Source organism: Seriola dumerili, unplaced genomic scaffold, assembly GCF_002260705.1.
Source record: "Seriola dumerili isolate Sdu_G_001 unplaced genomic scaffold, Sdu_1.0 BDQW01000258.1, whole genome shotgun sequence".
NCBI classification, from domain to species: Eukaryota; Metazoa; Chordata; class Actinopteri; order Carangiformes; family Carangidae; genus Seriola; species Seriola dumerili.
Genome location: NW_019174513.1, coordinates 2,885,331 through 2,908,362, shown reverse-complemented (window position 1 = coordinate 2,908,362; position 23,032 = coordinate 2,885,331). Strand labels below are relative to the sequence as shown.

At 39.6% G+C, this 23,032-nt stretch overlaps 1 protein-coding gene across 1 annotated transcript; it reads right to left on the bottom strand.

Moving 5' to 3' along the window:
* Window positions 1–440: 440 nt before the first annotated feature.
* On the bottom strand, window positions 441–19,352 carry LOC111230148 (zinc finger protein 271-like). The gene is made up of 10 exons (XM_022756754.1): window positions 19,286–19,352; window positions 15,643–15,800; window positions 9,056–10,250; window positions 8,733–8,947; window positions 8,222–8,401; window positions 7,872–7,960; window positions 5,700–5,794; window positions 3,520–3,668; window positions 2,803–3,090; window positions 441–1,483 (listed from the first exon to the last, which is right to left on the bottom strand). The coding sequence occupies exons 1-10, from the start codon at window positions 19,296–19,298 to the stop codon at window positions 884–886; spliced, it is 2,982 nt and encodes a 993-aa protein (XP_022612475.1). The 5' UTR covers window positions 19,299–19,352; the 3' UTR covers window positions 441–883.
* Between the last annotated feature and the right edge of the window lie 3,680 nt (window positions 19,353–23,032).

The following is a 23,032-nucleotide window of genomic DNA, read 5'->3' as shown; positions in this document are numbered from 1 at the left end:
ATACAGCAAGTGCTGGATAATTTCATTACACTACTTGCCACTGCATAATTCTATACTTCAGCTAAATCATCATAAATCTTGCCATACCCATTACTGTATTTAATTACAACACAAAATCAATCAATTACATTATGTCCTACAAATTATTGGAACATTAGGGTTGATCTATACACACAATTCTTCTTCATTCTGCCTTCCACTAACATTAGCGTGTATGTGACAGCGAAACAAAATGGTTTGAGAAGCTGTATACTGACTGGCGCTGTGTGGGTCTGTATATTTCTCAGCAGAAGACCTCATATTGTTTGTCAAAAGGCACAAGTGGCAATTTATAGCAGGACCTATAAAGTCCATCTCATCTGATGGGATGGGGGCAATGCCCTCATGTCATCCACCTTATAAAATGATGGACGCTCATGGATGTGAAAGCTGAAGCGTTTTATTATAAAGAAAGCAGAAGACATTTCATGGGCCACCACCAGTCTTCCCCTAATAAATAGTGGCTGTAAATGCATGTCTATATAGAACGGAAGGCCAGTTTTACAACCAGTTTTTTAATCAGTTTGAAAGACTAATTTAAGGTACATTCTACCCTCCTGAGCATTTCATCTGTGTATCAACCTTTGATTCATTTGTTTTACACACTTTCAAAAATGATATTAAAATCATTTTCTGCTCAAGAGAAGTTGTAAAATAGTATTTATTCACAGGATGGGACTTTTGTTTAAACTGGCTTAGAAAGCTATCAAACTATAAACATAAAGTATTAACTGCATATCAATCAATTATCAAATTTTCACTCAATCAACATTCTATATTCTCAACTAATTTTTCAGACTTTCTCTACCATGTTGTCCTGTTCACGAAAGTTTCTAATCTGCCTTCATACAGTCTCCTCCACAATGAACTCGATGGTATGCTGCGGTGACTGGCTCGTCTCTACCATGGTGATTTCATTCCCATCCATGGAAATAGTGGGAACAGTAATGGTCTGAGTTCCTAGAACGGCGGACGGCAGGATGACGACCTGTGAGGTTCCGTCCATGCCACTGAGCTGATCAGACGGGATCATGACCGTCTCGGTACCTCCCTCAGCCCCCTGCAGTACATATATGGTCTGTACTGAGCCAGACTCGACCTCCCCTGTGGTGGCCAGAGAAGAGAGCACCTTGGCCCCCTCCAGGACCTTCTGAACCTGGGCGGCCTCGGCTGCTTGTGCCACCTGCTCAGCGGTTTCCAAAGGCATGTCTCCATGTAGCCGCATGTGTTTATCCAGGTTCGAGCGAGAACGGAAGGCAGCGGGGCATTGGGGACAGGGGTAGGGCTTCTCGCCGCTGTGGGTACGGGCGTGCTCGGTGAGACGGGCAGCCACGCTGAAACTCTTGCCACATATCCAGCAGCAGAAAGGCCGCAGGCCACTGTGGATGCGTTCATGGTCCTGCAGATGGGGTAGCTGGCGGAAACGCTTGCCACATGTGGTGCACTGGTGGAGGGGTGAGGAGGAGAATGGGGAAGTGGGAAAGGGGAGAATGCACAAAATATAGGAAAGGTAAGAGAGTGGCAGAAAAGTACAGTTATGTTCACAACAGTGCCAAGGCACAAACTCGACTGCAATTAATATTTTCTGAGACCTCTCTTTATACTTTTCTGCAGATGCAGCACTTCTGGCTGGATAGAGGAAGAGCAGAGAAAACAGGGTATGGGGGAAGACAGACCGGATAAGACAGATAGAAAGCAATAGAAACAAGTGTTTTTCAATCAATCTACCGTTGATTTTCACAAAAATAAATTAATTGCTTGTCTATAAAGCATCAGAAAATAGTTTTGAAAAATAACCATTACAATTGCTTACCTAAAAGTAATTCTTGTTATTTCTGAGCAGCAGTAAAAAAATCCAATATTGTTTAGTTTACTGTCATAAAATACGAAGAAATCCAGCTAATTTCAATCAATTAACAGTGGACAAAAGGAAAAAATGTATCCAGTGAGCTGAGAGCTACACAATTTCTTAATAAAGTAAATTCCACAGCTGTACCTTTCCTGCCACTGTAACACTGTTTTCTGACTGCTCCCACCTGAGTGCAGACAATAAACTATAACAAGATACTTGATTAAACCTAAAGCACTAAAATAGAATGACTTTGTTGTGCTTTATTTTGATTCCCACGGGAGATGCTCAGATTGAAACGGTAGTGTACTCTAATAAAATTACCTTTCCTGCCGAGATTGCTCTTTATATACTCAGCAAATATAGGTGTTCCTTCAGGAACGCAGTGTATTTGATTTGAATTAAAATTCATCCCTACAACCGCCTCTGTGTTTGAGGACCGATGCTCCTTGAACCTCAGTCTTTAGCATGCCTGATAGATATGGCTCAAAGCAGAGCCACAAACATGAAATCAATTTCTACAGTCCGACGTGCTGTGATGGGCTTGGGTGGGTCTATAGTTGATGTCCTGCCTCGTCACCAGAGCAGCAGAGGGAGAGAGTCCCAGAATAGTAACAGGCACAGAGGGGAGCTGACAGGCCCTAACTCAGCCCTGCCATTAATCACAGGTACACAGGGAGGGAGGAAACACCCGCAGGACACACACTGCACAAATGGCCATGGTCCGGAACCAGAGAGATGGCCACAGTTATGAACGGGTGTTACGATGGCGGGTGAGGCAGTGCTGGATTTCAATTTGAAATACAGATGTTAAAGTGTTTGAAATCCTTGTGTAAAAGGACAAAATAAGATTAAGAGGGTCAGAAAAATTCCCCTTTTTAGATAAAACACACAAACACCATCCTACTTCTTACCTCAAAGGGCCTTTCATCAGTATGTGTCCTCATGTGAACAGTGAAGGTGGAATTGTAGGCAAAATCCTTGTTGCAAATCTCACAGGTGAAGCGGGGTCGGGTTTTGGACTTGCTGAGTGTTCCCTGGAAATGCGCCAGCACATGCTCCTCCAGGGCACTGTTGGAGGTAAATCGGCGGCGGCAAGGCCTCACTGGGCATTTGAGAGGCGTCTGGCCCGTGTGGGACAACCGATGGAGGTCGAGGCCCTCCTGGGTCATGCAACGGTGGCCACATAGGTCACACTCAATCTGAGGGCAGAATAAAGGCATGAAGGGAAAAGGGATGGGAATTAGACAAAAACAAAAAATTAAGGAGTTGGAAAAAGGGATGGAGGTATTAATGAAGAGAAAAGCCTGGTGTCTTTATGGTCCAACTGTGACGTAACTACAGTGTCACAGTTCGATTACAACTGGAGACCTTTGTTAGATGTCACCCAATTCTCTCTGTTCCTACATTTCCAGGCGGTCTCGAATGTCAGCTATCCAATAAAGGCAAAATGCCAAAAATAATTTTAAAAAGGTGAAAATAAAGAGATAAAAAGATCACATAAAATTTCAAGTGCTTGCTTCATTCTCATTAAAAACATATCTGTCACTTAAGATTAACAATCTCTTACTCTGTGAATGTCTTTGAAGTTGAGAGGGAAAAACAGAGTAATGATTATTTGTGCTCCTAACCTGTCCAGTGCAGCGTCCTCGGCCCTGACCCCGTCCACGGCCAGTATTCTTCTCCTCGTCTGTGGTAGGACAACGCTGCAGGTGGATTTCCAGCACTGACTGGTTCACAAACTGGGATGAACAGTGAGGACACGACGCCGGCTGCCTGTCTGTGATGGAGCAGTGTCAGGTTTTAGACAGGTGGTCATATTCTTTCCTAATACGTCGAGCAGCTACCGTGCCATGCTAATATCTGATGGCTGATTTGAGCTTGTTTAATGCTGGAGGTTGTGCCAATTATGCTGCAGTGACAGGTGGTACGCACAGAAATGCCTGGTGATGGGCAGCGGTGCCCAAACAGTCAGAGGCAGCCAGTTTTCAAGTGTCAACAAACATCGTTAGATTTTAATTGTGTTCCATGGTTGCTCATACTATGAACACACAGGGAGAGTTCAACCTAAAAATGTAATACACAAGATGTTAAGATAGAAAAGACAATAGTTCTTTTTCACAACAGACATTTAAAATTAATGATTCAGTTTCAGGGTCCAGGTATTGTTCATGGTGGCTTGTGGTCACACTGTCATAGTCCTTTGGACACTTGAATGGAGCGAAGCCATCGTTGTTGCCATTAGTAACACCTCTTCCTAAAAGCATGACAACTCAAAATGTCTGCTGGTCCATAAATTGATTACACCATCGAGAAACAATTAGTCAAACAATTTTGATCATATATTCATAATTGAAGTGCTTTATCAAGCAAAGGTGTGAAACATTTGCTGCTTTTCTCCGCTTGATATAATAATGACAAAAATATTTTTGGTTTTTGGACTTCTGAAGACATCACCTTGGGGTCTTAGAAATTATTATATTATGTTTTTTCAAATTTTTAAAGACAAATTATTATTATTATATCAAATAATTACATCTATCAACAACAAAGTATCAACTGAGCTAGACAGTCACCCTCTCAATAATCATATGGTCTATGACTAGATGTCAGAAAATAACAAAAATCTCTATTTCCCAGAGCTCAAGTGGCATCCAACATGCCAAAACCTTAAACCATTAAATTTACAGTGGCATAAAACAGATAAAAAAAACAGCAAATCCTCACAACTGAGAATTCAGAACCAGCTAATTTTGGGCATTTTTGCTTGAAAATTTATTTAAGTGATTTGTCGATTGTCAAAACTGTTGCAGATTAATTTTCTGTCGAACAGCTAATCAGTTAATTCATCCATTCATCATTTCAGCTCTGATCAGCTGGTGGCCTAGTTGTATTTTGGCAAAGCAAACCACACTCTCACTTGGGTTGCTCTTGTAAAACCTGGCTGGGAAATCGCTGACACTGATGGTTCATCAGTATGTCCATAGGTCGTCACACCAACATCTTGCAATCTGCTAACCATCTGTACTGTCTATCCCAGTGGGGGTGATCCACTCTACTCCGCATTGGGGCCCTCTAATTAAACCTTTAATAAGGACAATCTCAGCCTATGGCCCTGGACTGATCAATGGATCAATCTCTCCAATCATCTCTCTAAAAGGAGCCACATACCTCTGACCCCTGATGCACGCTGACTCTTCAGGCTTTACTAATGAGGTTGCTGTGCCAACGGCCCCCTGATTAAGATGAAGTGTCAACATGTTGACCCAATTCATTTACCTCCACCTTCCTCCTCCAGTCCACATGGGAGGCAGATCAATGGAAAGTCATTGACCTAATGCATCGTAAGAACAATGCACATACAACATGGATGTATGTTTGTAAATAAACAAGATAGGTCACCCAGGCAACTTGATGGAGGCATTTATCGCCAACTTTGCATTAATCAATAGTAATTAACTGAATGTTGTAGTGATAAGAACATCATATCTGATTAGTTTCCATTGCAACAAAGTGCATCTGCTTTGCATCTGATTGCTTGATATGTTCATCACATTCTGTGATCCTCTTGAATGCATTCACACTTTCTCACAGATGGAAACGCTGATCAAAGACAAAAGACAAGAGCTGGTCACATGGACAAAGGATATGCGACATGAAAAGAGAGGTAAAAAAAAAAGATTTAATAATGAAAAAACACCCCAGCCCAGAGGATTGATCGATATCATTTCCGTATTTTCAGGTAGTTCCTGGTAAAACATACAAGTATGGGGGTGAAAGATATATGTCGGGCTGAGCCCTGATCTCTCACCTTGATGAGTGAGCGAGTGCATGTCGAGGTCTTTCCTGCGTGTGAAAGCCTGTCCACAATCTGCGCAAGGGAATGGGTGGCTGGTGTGGAGCAATCTATTTAAACAAGAAAAATTACATATTTAAGCAAGTGCACAAACACAACAAAGTCAGACGATTTAACCATATACTATTACTAACGTTGTAGACAACAATTACAGTTTCTAACACAAAAATATCCTAACACAAATATGTTCAGATGGGAGTAAATGGGCAGAGGTACTGTGTGCAATGTGTAATGATCACAAATATTTAAAATTAAAAAAAAAATTAAATTAAATATTTATATGCCCCAATATATTAAATACATTTCAGATTTAAAATGTCCCAATTCAAAGACATATAATAAACCTTAATAGAGAGGTAGAAAAAGTCATGTTTTGGTTTCGAGCTGCCGCCCTATATGTGACTTGTGGGAGGATTGCCAGCAAGTATGTGCTTAACTGTGCTTCAGGTTAAATAAGGGGTATTAGCTGAGTGTATAAAGGCTGGAGATAAAAGAACAGCAGTAAACTGGGAGGAGTCAGAGTGAGGACATGAAAGACTATATTTATCCATTGCATAACGTTACGCTGGATATAGCCTTAGGGGAGGAGAGAAGTGTTAGGATGTATTCACCTAATGCTGCATCAGGCCTGCTTTCACAGCATGGAGAAAAAAAAAAAAACACTGGTTCTTGGGCAGCTTTTAATCAGAATAAACAAGAATGATGTTGAAGTTTTAAAAACACGCTTCGCTAAATATTGCATACATACAAGTATATGTATTATGTATATCATACTCCTACAGGTATTATTATGGCAAAAGTATTTAAGCACACAGGTCACTTAAAGTAAAGCAGAAGGCTAGAGGTGATGTGCAAGGACTTCTCAAGGGTCCAGGCTGTTTCTATTCCCTGTTAAACAGACAATAGAAATCAATATTTCAAGGACAGCTGACCCTGAGGTGGATGGGAGAATTAAAATTTCAGTCAGGGTCACTTCTCTTTCCAGCCAGATGTTCTTTAATGAGTAGGACTGATGCTGTACAGTATTAGTAGGTAAGTAAGTATAAACTGCACATTATAAGTAATACATGTGAGAATAGGCTGACTAGAGCTAAAACGATAAGTTCATCATTTGCTTGTTCCAGCTTCTCAAATGATGATGAAAAAGATGCTGCTTTTGCTCATCCTCTGCTGCAATATCTTTGTTTAGCACGAAAGTTCATTGTTGACTTTGGAAATAAAGAAAATAATCTTCTTCAGAAAATAAGCAACATAAGTAAATTCTATCTGCTCATGAGGACGGTGAGATACCGCCGAAAGCTCTGGAAAAAGCTTCACAGCAGACCTTGAGTTAACATTATTTTGTCAAAATTAATTATTTTTGGGTTGTGGCATCTTGTGATGTGCATATCCCTCTATTTTCTGGCGTTTTACAGACCAATCGACTCATCAAAAACTCAACAGAGTAACTGATAAGCCATTATACTGATTGATATTGGCCCAGCTGGTACGGCAGAAATTGGCCGAAACCTTGGGTTCCACTGGTTTCTAGAACATGCCACTGGTTTTGGCAGTCAGTCCAAGACAATCACAAGTGTAGTATTTGAACAACAAAACCTTGATCCTGATCATTGTTCTGCAGGTATAAACATAGCATATACAGTTTCAAAACTGTAAAGCCTAAAGCCAGTGCTTTTAACTTACAATACTGTATTTCACGTCCAATGTGTTATAGCCAAAACCAATAAAATACACATACACACACAGTATATCCTCTGCCCCTCGCTTAACCAGGTAGGACAGGACCAGGCTCCATCCTGGGTTGTTATCGTTATCTTAATTTACTGGGCCTCTGTCTGCCAATCATACGTGGCCGAGGCTCAAGGGCACCCAGACATCTCAGTTAGTGTGTGTGTCACATGGCTTAAAGATCTTGCTCAGTAGATGGACACGGCTCAGCTACTACAGCTCTGGGCAAGGGTGGGTTATCTAAATCCTGTCTTGGGTTCTGTTGGAACCGCAAGTCTAATGTATTTACACCAAAAATTGGGTTGAAATTAAATGTTGACAATTGTCTGACATGTTTTTGTTTTTCTACCTACACTCCTACAAATAAAAGATGCTTAAAAAACAAAAACGTGTTATTACTTGTGATGGTTAAGCTGATCTTCCGTGTTGAACCGTGACGGGCAGTGAGGACACGCCAGAGGAGCTCCTTCACTGTCCAAACCACACACCTGTATAGAGGGACACAGAAATAAAAAAATTAAAAAATAATCATTGCACGTTTACCACAAAAATATATAATTCTTGATGAAAATTCAGTTTTATTTCAAAAACAAGTTATCTACTATTTAAAAAGTGTGATGCCAGCTAAGAAAACGACTGCTGACATCCAAATGAATCTGAATCATTTCATGTAGTTTTTATTTTTATATATGACATTATATTTCAATTTGAGAACAATTTTAACAAGTAAACAATAGTAGGAAGTGTACCGGTTTTCGTCCACGCTTGCGCTGAGGCTTTAGCAATGTGTGAATGCGTTTGTGTCTCTTCAGGGTGGAGCTCTGGGAGAAGTTTTTGCCACAAACATCGCAGTTGAAGGGCTTGCTGCCCGTGTGGTTCATGCTGTGGCGCAGCAGGCTCTGGGAGTTAGTGAAGGACTTTGGGCACACCTTCACAACAACAATAATCAAGATTAGTGTCACTGATATATTTACTTGATATATTTATTAGTTTTAAGCATCTCATGTAAGGGAATGAATAAACTTGTATATGGCTAAATTTTAACAAATTACGATTTTCAAATCAATTTCCACTGTGCAGACACACCGGGGAATCTGTCAAATATAATGAGGTTGGAGGTTCAAATTGTGTCTGCCTCCCCTTCAAAGCATTACATCATCTCATCAATGTCAACTGCACGACATAAAAGACATTTATATCAAAGCATATTATCCCTCAGACTTGAGAAAGGACACATTTTGATTAGATTTTGATTGGCACCTTGCACGTGAAGAGCTTTTCTCCAGTGTGGCTGTACACATGGGTGCGGAGGAATACGCGTCGGGTGAAGGTTTTGCCACAGTAAGGGCAAACATGGGGTAATGGTGTGCGGGCCCAGTCCTGCAGCAGTTTAACAGGTGGAGGATGGTTGGTGTTGTCTGAGTCTGCTGCAGTGCTGCCCTCTGTTTCCTCTTTGCTGCCTGAACCCTTGTTTCCTGACAACAACAAAAACAATCCATTAAAGCCAAAAGCTTTAATTTATAAGCGATAATTTATTTTTATTTTTTGCAAAAATTGTCTTTAAAGCAATGAATTCCACTTACCTTTGACAACATTACCACTGCTCAGGATCCTGAAAGAGGGCCTACCTCTCTTAGGAAGGGGTGAACCTGAATCACTGGCAGAGGCAGGCGGGGAAAGCAGTCGCTTTGAGCTCTGTGGGGCACCTTGAATTTCAGTGGTGGCTGTTTCATCGCCACTTTCAGCTCCATCCGCCACCTCCATCCCTGATGTGAAACGGTGCTCCCGCCGATGGTACAGGTACTGGGTGGTGTTCATGAAGCTAACCCCACAATGGGAGCAACTGTGTAGTGCCTCCTTCAGGTCGTGTTTCTGCTTACGATGGGCAGCCAGGCCTCCCTCATCGCTGAAGCTCTGCCCACACTGGGTGCACATAAACAGCTCAGGCTGTGTGAAGGTAGGTGTGACACTGGTAGTGGAGGGAGTGGGCTCCTGGCCCTGCTCATCAGTCCCATTGCTCTGAGAACAAACTTCCTCTGATTGTGTTGCTTCACAAACGACTACCACCTTTTCCTCACCTTGCTGTCTGTGTTGCTTGCGGTGGTAAAGAAAAAGTGTAGTGTTTAGAAAGCTTTCCCCGCACACAGAGCAGCGGTGCAGAGCTTCCTCAAAGCCATGCTGGGTCTTGCGGTGGGCCACTAGTTCAGACACCAGGCCGAAGCATGAGCCACAGTCCACACACAGGAGAACTGGTTCAGGCTTAGGCTTTTTGTTTGCCCCCCGCTTCTTGGGAGACGAATCCTCTGGATTAGAGGTCGTAGAGGCCGCCTCAGAAACAGGAGGATCAGAGCTCTGAGCTGTAGAGGTCTCTGTAACCTGCTGCCACTCTTCCTCTTCTACAGGTGTCTCCACTGGTTCTGGCTTTAGATTTTTGCTAGTTTCACTCTTTGAGAGAGAAGAATCATCTGGATTCAAAGTTGAAGTGGGACTCTGAGCTGAGGACGTGTCTGCCTCAGGTTGCGAATCAGGGTTTGACTTGCTCCCTGAGGCAGACTGCTGACATGTCTCTTCTTTACGGTGTTGCTGCCAAAGGTCCAGGCTCTTGAAGAGTTCATCACAGTCCCCACACTGGTAGAGGATTCTGGGCTGGTCTGATGACAGCTTTGCACTGACTGTAGCCTGCTTAAATGTACTCTTTTCAAGTTGCACGGAGGACTGTTCTGCTTGGACTTGAATCTGTGGGACTGCAACTGTCCTTGATATATTTATTACCTTTTGCTGCAAAGACAAGGGAGGAAAGAAAAATCAGAGAGATTACTTTCAACATTTGTGTGTTTTTCTTTAATTCTATTCTGTCTGGCAGATGAGGAATGAGAATTCAGTGTTGGGGTACTGAGGTCAATTAGTGCAGCATGTGTTTAGAGCCAAGGTTCCTCTGAGAGCTCCAGACCGCCAAGATAAGGCCTCAGCCTGGACGATAGCTATCAAAGGTTGAATGGGTCATTCCACAGGGTTTTACATTTGCTACTTCTGTCCATTCAGATGATAAAAACAGAATATCAAGGGCCAAGGTTAAAGACGTCTGAAACTGCCTCAATCACAACAGTTCAACATGTCTCACATACAATAATGATTTGTGGCATACTTTATTTCTGTTTTACCGCTGACTGTACAGCTAAAGCTGTTTACCTACATTTTTATCCAGTAAGCAGTTGGAAATTCAGGGTGGTGATGGTCTGCTGAGCATAATTTTTTTATGCTTCTTAAGTGAACATCTCTGAAATATTGTATGCGCATGTCTCAACTACTTCTTGAAATTGAAATAAAACTAAAGTGGTTTGCTTAATTGGTCCATTTTTATCAATATAACAAATGAGTATTAAATGCATCACATTATATTCAAACAGCTAGTAACTTGTAACAGTTTTAGTTTGTTATTTTCTTTGGTTACAGCCTTCTGGCAAACAATTGGCATATTCTTTTTTAAGGCTGTACAGAAAATTTGTATATTTGTTAGTTCTAAAGTATATGCTGACTAACTGCACAGTCAAGCCTCTAATCAAGCAGAAAGTCAAGATCAGTCAACAACAGGATTTATGTTTTGAACACAACAGGAATGTATGGAACACTTTTTATCTTCTACTACAGCTCGACAGTGGAGAACTTGTCATTAACAGCCTTGTGTACAATCTAGTCGACAAAGGACATGATTGGACTGTAGTTTAAAAAAAACATGATTCATACACATCCACTGCAATTTATAAATGTTCTTGCAATTTTACACAAAGTCAAAAGACCTAATAACATTTCTGTAAATTTTCCTCCACAGCTCTAGCCTTCACAAAACTGGCACCATTCCCGGATACAGCACAGAAAACCCACAAACAAAAGCGTTCTATCAGCCCATCTCTGGCACTACACTGGAGATAAGGTTGCATTAAAAATAAAAGAGAAAATAATATCAGAAAGAAGTATTAGTAAAAAAAAAACAAAAAAAAAAAACAAGTGTGTATCCTTACATCCATACGTCTCACCAAAAAAATACTCTATCACTCAGAAAACTGAACCCTTCATTCATAGCAAATGTGGAAATGTTATAAGGGCTTAGATCTTCATATTAAACATTAATGTAAACTTGTAAGTCTTCTTATAAGTACATCTTTACCATTCAGAATAAACCTTTTCACACTGCGCAAGAAAAACCTTGGACAAGCCTTGAAAGGAAGGCTATGGGTTTTCACACTACACAGCTACTTCACATACCTCAAAGAAAACATCCCAAAGAAAAACTATTCTGAACATTTTGATTCATAAAGATTTTTAACTCTCACTGTAATCTCATCCTTCTTAGTCTACATATTATAAAATGCTCCTCTCATTTATGTTTATTTTTAATGTAATACAATTGAGTGTTTTTCATGTTTATGTCACAGGTCCCTCGTTTTATCATAATAGGGAGGCTTTCATTTCATTTTAATCTTTGAAACAAGGCTTCCATTACAAAAGTGACATGCCGTACCATTTGTAGGTGTATACACAGTGTGCACACAGTTATAAGTTTCAATAAGAGAGGCACTTCCCCATTTAAAAAAAAAGGGAACATGAACAAATCTTTTTAACCTTTGTGAACAGTGCACAAGGTTTATAATAGTTTTTTCATACTGAAATTAATACTGAATGACTTAACAGCTTCTGCTCATAGTTCAGACAAAATACAGCTTCATGACTACCCTAAACTATTATGGCTTGACAGTGCACTGTTTTATTGGTGTTGAAGCTTCAGGAGGATGATACCTCAAACAAAAAACGCATTAACATACAGTGAATGGTATACACGAGGCATCGACTGTCCTATACGCTTTGTCTGCTCTGCCCACTAGACAAACTTTTTTGGTATGCTACAAATGGACATTAGACGTTAGAGATTTGATCCTAATAAAATGATATGATGTGGACATTTTTTAAACTAAGAACTTTAGCTGTCAGGCAGCTGTCCTACTGAATTTGATAACACAAGTACTCAAATCATTCTTGGAGAGCTTCTGATGATGCCATATTGTATGTGAAGAGAATATTTTTGGTATCCTGATAAGGAAGTTTGCAGATATAGAAGCTGAGTCATAATTTCATCCAAAAAGGAAATGAAGGGGTGAATTTGTGAAGTCAGAGGATGGTGCACTTCTGATTAACCAAATCACCAAAAACGCAAACTCTGACTTGTTCAGTGCACAGTATTGAGGAAACATTTCATTTTCCTTTAATGTCTGATCTTCTCACTCTCAGACACAGGAGACACCGCCTCGGGTTGTATGGCTCCAGCCATGACCAATCAGTCAAGGTGCAGTTCAAATCCGTGTCTGTCCAGATATATATATATGTACTCAACACTTATGTGTGTTGAATAAAGGCCAGAAAAGTGTTTTTGCAGAACGATGTCACAGTGAAGTTGACCTTTGTCCTTTTGGATATAGAATGTCATCACTTCTTCATTTTTGTACCATTAGACATTGGTGGGAAATTCTCATAACTAGCATATCAATTCTTGAGCTATGGCCAAAAACATCTTTTGTGAGGCCACAGTGACTTATAACCTTTGACCACCAATCAGCTCGTCCATGAGTCCACATGAACAATTACACCAAATTTGAAGAAATTTCTTAAGGTGTTCCTGAGGTATTGCATTCACAAGAATGGAACGGAAGGACAACCCAAAAACATAAGGCCTCCGGCCAGGGCTGTCGCCGGCACAGAGGCATAATGAAGTGCAAATTACACTCTGTGAATTCAATCACTCATCTGGGGAATGAGTACAGACGTGTTGAAAGAGCTCTCTGTATCCATTTCAGCCATAGCAGCCATTGTTTTCTATCAATGTCATATAATGCAGACAGAAATTATAATACTCTAGCTAATGAAGTGGGGTGGCTTGCAATAAACCAGCTTATGGCAAAGCAGAGGCCAGGAAGCCATAAGGTATGCAGGTTTTATAGTGTTTCTCCAACTGATTCATCTATGAGAAGGCCAATGAGCGATACATCAGGAGAAAGGGTGGCAATGACTGATGCATTTCTCATGCTTCTCTTCCCGCTGGCAACTCAGGATGCAATCTGTCTGTCATGAGTGTCACTGTGCTTTATGGACGTGTGTTGAAGACTGTAAGAATGGAAGTCTGGGCACAAGCTCAGACAGCCATGCCCTACTGCTAAACGAGGGCCAATGGCTGCTTTTAACCCTGGGGGCTTTCTGAAGCTGTCAGGAGAGAGGCAAAAGAAAAAAGTGCGAGTCACACCAAAACTCAGCTGAATATGTCAAAGTTAAACAGAATAAATCGCTGTGTTACACAACTTTCAAACTCTGCAATTCAGATGGCGTCTTCATGGAATTTTGAATTAATAGAGCTCAGCATTTTGATGAAATGTATGAAAAGAATAAATACCAAACAGGACACACATTGTAAAAAACACTGAACACAATGCATTATGTAAAAATCCACAGGCCTCTCAAATGCACTAGCCAAACAATAAAAATACAAGAGAGTCCATACAGAAGCATACATTTAGTACCCAGAGGGTATATACAAAAAAAATGACAAGTTGCAGACTTCACCCAAAAGAAGCAAAAGGGGAGGCCCCATCAAAAAAAGACAGAAAATATTTTTTCCCTGTCCTCATGAAAACAAATTGTTCATTATTAATGAAGCATGAGGAACATTCTGGTGATTCAGCTGGCCTCGCTGGAAAACATGTAAATGTGGCGTCTTGGACATCAATCTGGCCTGGGACCTTTATCATATGTCACTCACTTCCACTCTCAATCTTGCCTGTTTTAATCTACTGTGATTTATTCTATTACGTCCAAAATAATGCAATGCTTGCTTATATTTCTTGTAACCATGTTGCTATTGTATTGTATCACATGACCAAAAACAACATCTCGGTTAAGCAGGTTTATCTTCTTTGACTTAACAAACTTCTATTCAACAACCAACAACTCTCATATACTGTATATCTTACATGCCAGTTCAGAGCTTATTAAAAATATAAAACATGCACTGTCGTGTACTCTGAAATATAAAGTTAGATTTAAAAAGTCTAGCACTCTATAATCCATAATCCATCCACTTTTAGCACTGCCACCTTTTTGCCTGTTCCACCTGTTTGCCTCACAAGTGACTCATTACTCTGATAAACAACGTGCTAATGTGTTATTTTGCCATTACGTGAGAAAGAAAGCAAGTCCAGGTGGCTCTTAAGTACTTAGAAAAAAACTGTTGAATAATGTGCAGGCCTTGCTACATATCCACTGTCAACTTATCGAGTAAACGTTAGGAGTTAGTGACAGATATTTGTCCTTAATATGTATACTGGTATACTGTATGTACATACACATGTTGTAGTGAGGGGCTTGTAGAAAACAGGAATTCAGCCTAACAAAAAGATCTCCACATCCACTGTACACTAAACCTTGAAAACTTATTTTAGAAATGTATGTAATGACCTTATAATTCTGATACAATTGTTTTTACTTTCTTTTAGATAATCTAAGAAATTCATGCCTGTTTATCCATCTTAACAAGGTACTGTCTGCACTCTTTCATAGCGTGGGACAGTTGCCAACTCATCTATATCATTTGCATTACTGATGTAACAATGTTTTATTGGTGCCCTCTTGGCCAGGTTTCTCTTCCAAAGGAGATTTCATTGTCAATGAGACTTTTGCCTGGTTAAATAAAGGAAGATTAAAAGAAATTAAACTGATACGTGTTAAGTAACAATTACACCATAAAAGACGAATAACGATCACCATCTAAACAAAAAAGACTTCCTCATTATTCTGTGGTTAAAAATATGACATCAGCGTACAACTAAATCAGATATAAATACAGAGCAAATCATTACAAACAACTAAATGTTCTGATGAGCGCTCTGATGAATGTCACAATTACTACGATGAGAACGGGAGCATTGTCAATTTATGGCTAAAGTTATTCTTGTCATTTCAATGTCATTTTCCAGGCATGATTTAGAGGCTTTTACACGATCACACAGCTGGCCTTTTCAGGCCCCACCATCACAATATTGATGCTTTTTCAATTCTATTCTTGCACTCAGAAACACCCAGGCTCAATCACATGTTGAAAGGGAAAATTGTTGACTGTGCCAGTACTTACCTGAGTCTGTAGCACTGGAACAGTGACAGCGGTGGTTCCTGATGTGTCTGACTGTTCATCCTCAGCTGTGCATGTCAACTGGTGCTTGAGTACCTCTTCCAGAGTGTTGAACTCTTGGTAGCAGGGGAAGCACATGTACACTGATGAACTCTCCATCTCTGCCAGGGGATTAGAAATCAAAAACATTTCATAAGAGAAGCAGCAATTCAAGCCTGATTTAGATAAAAGGTGAAATAGTTCACAAAACTCAACATGCTTTGAATAAGAAAGTAATATCACAACGTGAGCCTTATACAGATGCCTACCCACCAGTGCATTACATTTGAAGTTAAGTTGTGAACATTGCCCTCTCCTGATGAAAAGAAGTGCCTGCATATATTATCAAGACAACAGCTTGGACTCAAGTGCCAGGAGGCTAACTCTGGGGTTGCCAAGATGACTCACCATGCGCTGAGCCTGGACTAATTATTATTTTTTAGCTCATACTACTGCTGAATGTATACAACAATCAAAAACACAATCTCTACAATCCTTCCTACTCACTAGGTACCAGGCAGACCATATACAACACCAACAAAGCTCTACTTTGAAAAAAGAACCTTACAAATAAAAGAAACCCACTGGAAGATACGAATCAACATGTTTGAAAGACATCAATGTGACATTTTAGTTTATTGGCAGACAAGACTATAACTTCAATTAATAAGGATGGTGATTTTCTATATTCTCTTGTAGTTGAGAATTCCCATAAAAAGATAAAAACCAGCCATGCTCGTTAATTTGTCTCTTCTACTTACTTTTCACATTACCCAGTCCATCTGTGTCATTCCTCACAAAGCTCATTAGTTCCCACTTATGATATAAATGTTTGAATGGGTCATTTTGGAAAAGGGACTTTTCCCCCCAAAACAGCAATATCCTAAAACAGCTGGCCGATCTAGGTTTTAGCAAATGTTGCTAAAACTGGAGTAAATGGTTTATCTACTGCATCTTGTCATTTAGTGAGTATTTACAGCAGCAGGACAGTGTATGTGGGATCAGCTCAAAAGACTACAGTAACCACATGGTGGAGGGATAGGGCTTGGGCCAGGGAATCACTGGTATCACTTTATTCAACACTGCGCTCTACTGAGTGCCATTCTAGTTTTCATTATTGATTGATCTGGCAATTATTTTTTCAATTAATCACTTTGTCTATAAAATGCCAGAAAATAGTGAAAAAAAATGTTGTCTTGTATTGTCTCACCAACAAACCAGAATCCAAAGATATACAGTTTAGTATCATTTATGACAAAGAAAAGCATCAAATCCTTGTATAGGAGAAAATAGAAAAAGAAAAAGTTTAAATTTTTGCTTAAAAGATTAAATTCGAAAAATTATTAGAAGACTAAAATGATTATTCAGTTATCAAATTGTTGAAGATTAATTTTCTGTCAATCGACAAATCAATTAATTGACAAATCGTTGCAGCTATTTCCTTGTTGGTTTTGGTCTTTTCATGGGAGATGTTGATATTAAGAAAAAAATGGAATAAAGCCACTTATTTAGACTACCCTCATTGAGATAAATAGAATGGACAAAATAATAAAAAAATACCTCTCCATATAAAGCAAAACAATTCAACAGTACCACAAACTGCAGCCTCCAAAATAACCATATTTAATTTAAACTTTTATCTTAAAAGTTTAAATTAAATATGGCTGTTTAAATCTACAACCTGTTGATATATAGTCATCAAATGCTGCTGAGCAAAAATATTTTACACTCAGTTTTAACATTGATGCTTTTTCAACAGCAAATGACCAAAATCATTAGGCTATTACTGGGCCAGTCTATGGTTACAATCATAAGTCTATAAACTTATGTCTTGTCTGTTTAATCTATATTTTCATCATCTGCTGCCAGAAGCACTTTGTCCCAATCAGGTTACAGCTGAATTAAAAGTCAAACAGGTGGATCCCAGAAATGTATCATCATTAAGAAAATTCAATAATGTGGTCTATTGGACAAAGCTGAATAAAATGTAATAGTGCTAACTATATAATTATTTTCTCCACTCAAACTCAGGCCATGTTCACACTCTCCAGCTGAATTCATAAATTCATCTTTTTCCTATGCATTTTGCTCCTGCATCCAGACTACATGTAGTTTTTCTCCCCAAAAACTTTACTTTTCTAAAACAGTCTCCATAGTGTGTAAATCTGACAATGCTGGCTTGGCATTTTAGTGTGTACTGGGAAAACAGAGGTTTGTGGGAAACACTGCTATATCAGTGAAAAAACAGACGGTGGCAGTAGCTTGGTATTTCATTGTTTTCTACTTTTCTAGATAATAGACCATTTAGTATACCATGCTCAGTAAGAGGAGAATCACCGTTTTTGGCATTTTAATGTGAATAGATGTCAATTGCTGAAAGGAAACGCCTGGTGTGTGGACGCATGTTGTTTTATCATGAAAACAGCATTTTAAATTTTGGGTGGCTTAATGTTGACATAGCCTAAGACTCTTTTACTGCTGCTGCCTATGTGATTTGAAGATGAATGCCCACTGTCCACACATTATTCCTTCTGGCTCCACTGGATTCAAATGGAGGCTCACCTCTTTATTCAACCATTGCCATAATGAATCATAGTATCTGAGGTCCAGTGATGATTTTTTAATTCACACAAGTCAGAGTTGACTGAACTAACTCTGATCAACTGCTCTGGAGTTTCCAATCCCAGTGTTAGTCAACTCAGAGTTTGTGAAACCCGCTTTCTAAAATACCTGTCTAGGATAAAATGACACTGTCATGTGTAGCAGGGGTCAGTTGGGGACCAGAGCGAAGTTTTCGCCCTGGGCCCCTCACCCCAGGACGTTAATCCAGCCATGGTCTGCATCTGCTCATACCCATTTACTTGCGAGCACCAGCAGTAGTATCCTGTCCCCCAATATGCCTTTATTAGAGAGCAGGAAGAGATAACATTTCGCTAAACGCCACGAATGCTTATCTATGACATGCATTATGGAGGATGACCTACACTAGCCAGCACTTAATCGTGTTTACTGCAAGGGCAATGTCACTCCGACGTTGACTCACAAGTGGACCAGTCTCTTATAGTTCATGCAGTCACCCGCTAATAACCCATATCAACAACTGTGACCCTTTAGCTAGGGGTCTCACTTGTGATACAATGTACGCCAGTTCCACAGCTAGCGATTAGCTAGCTACTCGTTAGCCAGCTGTATTATCTCTAACCAGTGTAGTGTTGCTAACATGCAATGATAGCCATCTTTCTAGCAACAAAGCTAACGTGTCCGCGGCGTGGTAGTTAGCTCCCTCGCTAGCTCGGAAGCTAATAAAACAGCTGTTAGATCATTCCTTGATAGCGGGCGTCGAAGCCAGGTTGGCTAGCGACTAAACCCGGTTTACCACTTACACCAGTGGTGCTTACTATCTAATACCAAGGAGAAGAAGAAGAAAAGACCGAAGAAGGAGGGCGGGATACGCTTCTTCGGTGGTATAATGGCGGCGACAGACTAAAAGTTAACATTAGCTGTCTCCCCCCGTTGAAATCCTCCATACATTAATATCAGTGTCTAATATATCACCGAAAAAGTAACATTAATGATAAATAAGTAAATTTAATTCATCATTACTCACCACACTCGGACATTACCGGTTGAGGAAATAGGGCAACAACTTCAGCTTTTTTTCTGCATGTTAGAAGGCTCGGTCTGATTGGCTGAGAGGGTCACTTCATAATCCAATAGGATTCGACTACATATAAGACTGACAGCGTTTGGAATCTGAAAGCGCGGCAGTGCTGCAGCAGCAGGTTATGGTCACAGAGAGAAATTCACTTGTTCCAGCCTTAAAATGTGAATAATTGCTAGTGTTCTTACTCTTCTGCAATAGTAAACAAGAGCAGTGTTGTGGTTGTCTTAAGAATATGTATCGTGGGCATTTTCTCTATTTTCTGACATTTTATGGATTGAGCAATAAATTGATTTTTAAAGAAAATACTTGTCAGAACCTTTTAATAATGGAAATAAATTTTGGTTGCAGCCTTATGGTATTCATATGATGGAATAATACGACCTTTCTGTGGGTTTTTGTGTGTTAATTAATTGACACAGACACAATTGAAGCAATCTGATACATATACAATATAAACAACAAAACAAAGACAATGGAAGGCTTAAAATTATACATATACATTATACATACACAATACATAATGCACTGAACAGAAAATAACTAATTCAAATCAATATTTGATGTGAGCACCTTTTGTATTTAAAACAGCACCAAATCTCCGTTTGTGCACAGTTTTTCAAGATACTTGGCAGGTAAACTGTTGCATCTTGGAGTACTTGTCACTGTTCCTCTGTGGATTTAGACTGTCTCAGTGTCTTGTGTCTCTTCATGTAATCCCAGACTGACTCCATGATGTTGAGATCAGGGCCTTGTGGGGGCCAGACCATCTGTTGCAGGACTCCTTGTTCTTCTTGTCACTGCATGTTTGGACTCATCATGCTGCAGAATGAATTTGAGACCCATCTGATGCCTCCCTGAAACTTCTATTTCTAATGTCAAGAATTAACTTTCTTCAACTTTTCATGTTTTCATGTTCAGCCAAAGATAGATATAGATATACAGTGTTTTATCTTTGTAGCTCAAAGCTCCAGTGCAGAACACATACATTAGATTGTTTCATGGTTGACATATAGATGCCAAACCATAAAATCAACCAGAGATCACTTCCTGTCAGTCCTGCTTAAAACAAGATAGTCAACAGCCTTGACTTAAAATAGCACAAATCTCCAATAAATCAAAAATGTTTATAGAAGGTTAAAACTGCAGGAGTTACAGACAAACAACACATGACACAAAATATGCAGCAAATTCAAAATTAAACAGTAATGCAACCAAGGAATACTGAATAAACTTTGCACATGTACAAAATTGAATCCTCGAAACAATATAATAGTATTGATTCATTTGTTTACACATACCGTCTGTATAGATAGAGAAAGGGCATGTGATGGGAAATAGGTTCAGAGTCTGTGAGGCCTATTTGTACAGTTTTTGAACACTTGTTATTCTAAGCCAAATTTTATGCCACACAAACATGGTCACACAGCTCTCTAAGCACCACTTCTGAATGGAGTACTGAGTAAAATGTTTCCGTTTCTGATAAACAACATAATTGCTGACTTTTTCCACCTTTTTCACACAGTGACAGCAATAACTGTCTCATATGACTTCAACTGCACTTGAGAGGTTTATTAAATCTACACTATATAACACTTATCAGATTTACTCTCCTGAGAGTGAATACAGGCAGCTCAACAGTGTACCTCGATTCTGCCACATCAAGTATTATATACAGAGGTCAGTGAAAGTATAGACTAGCCCACTCCACTCATTTCCCAGAATTACACAGTGCCCCGATGTGCTCCATTGGCTGATTGAGAAGATGAGCAGCTCCTTCAGACTGCTTAACCTGACTCCAAATGGTATTAAAGAGCCGACTGGGCGTTCAGCCAGAGGGGCCGGGGCCACTCAAGCTCCACAGAAACTTTACAATCTCAACACAGCGTAGAGTAATGTTATTCAACCTTGACATATTATATCACTATGATGAAGACTCAGCAGACATGTTTTCATTGAAGGTTACGGTTCGGAGGCAGTTAGGTCCTAGGAGAGGAGGGCTGTCTTGTCATGCACCATTGATAATTCAGGATCTTTACATGCACCTTCTACCTTCTCTACCTTCTTCTCCTTTTCCTCTCATATGCTTCCTCCTCTGTTTTGTTATTTTCTAGATACCCCTCTCTCTCTTAAAACTTGCAGCTGCTGTGCTCAGGTGGAAAAAGTTTCATAATCATGTAGTTAAAAAAACAATCTCACTTTAAGGTCCATTTAGCTGTTCGACAGACTCATTTTGGGATTTATCAAGGAGAGCATTTTTGGAGATTATGAAACTAGAATTCAGACTTCTTTATTCCTCATGTTGAAAAAACACTCAATGTTTATCTTTATTTGTTCCCCTTGAAATAAAAGAGACATTATAAAACTGTAATATATATTTATCCCACTAGGGTTTTGTTAGAAAATAGAGTCAGATTTTTGTATGTGTGATGTAAATGTGTGTAAACATTTTTGGAAACACATGCACATCTGGTAACCTCTGAGATGAAGATTGATAATGTCCCAGAAGATTTTTCCCACATTATATCTTCCATCTCATAGGTCTGATTTGGTTTAGATTGTGTTAATGATTCATCAAATTATTTTTAAATTCATAACAGGCTGTCCAACTTGTGCTCCACTTGCTTTAGTGTTTTCTTTCCCTGTCTGTCTGGATGTACTTACACTGTAAACTTACACTTTAAATATCAATAAAATGTATAATTTGCCCAGGGCTGCTCAAACTTTGGCTGACAACTGTGGAGGAGTTGCTGCTTGTGTTCACATGCTGGTGTTGTTATGTAAAGTGCTTAATTTTTGTGAAAACTGCTTTTTAAATTTGAAGTCAAGTAAGTAAGGTTAGTTATTGATTTTCTCTGTAAACTGAATTTTTTTTGTTTGTTATTTGACAAAATGAAATAAGGCTGTAGCCACATCAATTCATCACAGCTCAACTAACAACAGGAGAACTGATGTGATACTTGGTGTAGTTAAGCTACCTTTAAATCATAAGGACATAGGAAATATTAATAGCACTCAGACAGATCGAAAAGATGCTGCCATTCTGTAGTCCTGTAGCCTCTGTAGTTACTGCACACTGCCTTTGTCAGGCAGAATATTAAACTTGTAGAAAACAAAAGAAAGACCACTATCACAAGATTTCTTCTGTCTGTGATACAATCACACTGCCCTGCCAAAACTTTCTAACTTGAACAAGTGCATTAATATTTTGTAAACCAAAATCCTTCATCAAAAATGATCACACAGTCTAATTCTAAATGTCTATGTAAGACTTAACTTCATGATTAAGAATATAGACCAAAGACTGGGCCAGGTCATACAAGGACATAGTATTAATTTAGCTGAGCTGAACCTGAGGGGCAGGCTTCAGGTAACCAAGGAATTTTAGTTAAGCGCCGGGCAGCAAAGGTTCTGCCAGAACCTATAAATATTTTCTATTGAACACAGACGAAGACGAAAGAAGAAAGTTCATGGACACCCTGAGACTTCATTAAATCCTGCTCTTCTTTTACAGCAGTGAACAGCAGATTCTTGTCTGAATGAAAAATCGGAATCGCTCTGAGACAGTTGTGTGGGGGAGACTTCCTTGCACCTTGTTAGGCAGCGATGAAGATATTCAACCGTGTTTGAGATGCATGCTGAAGGTCCTTGAAGTCACGGAGCCAAATGAGACCTGAATTCAATGTGATGCTC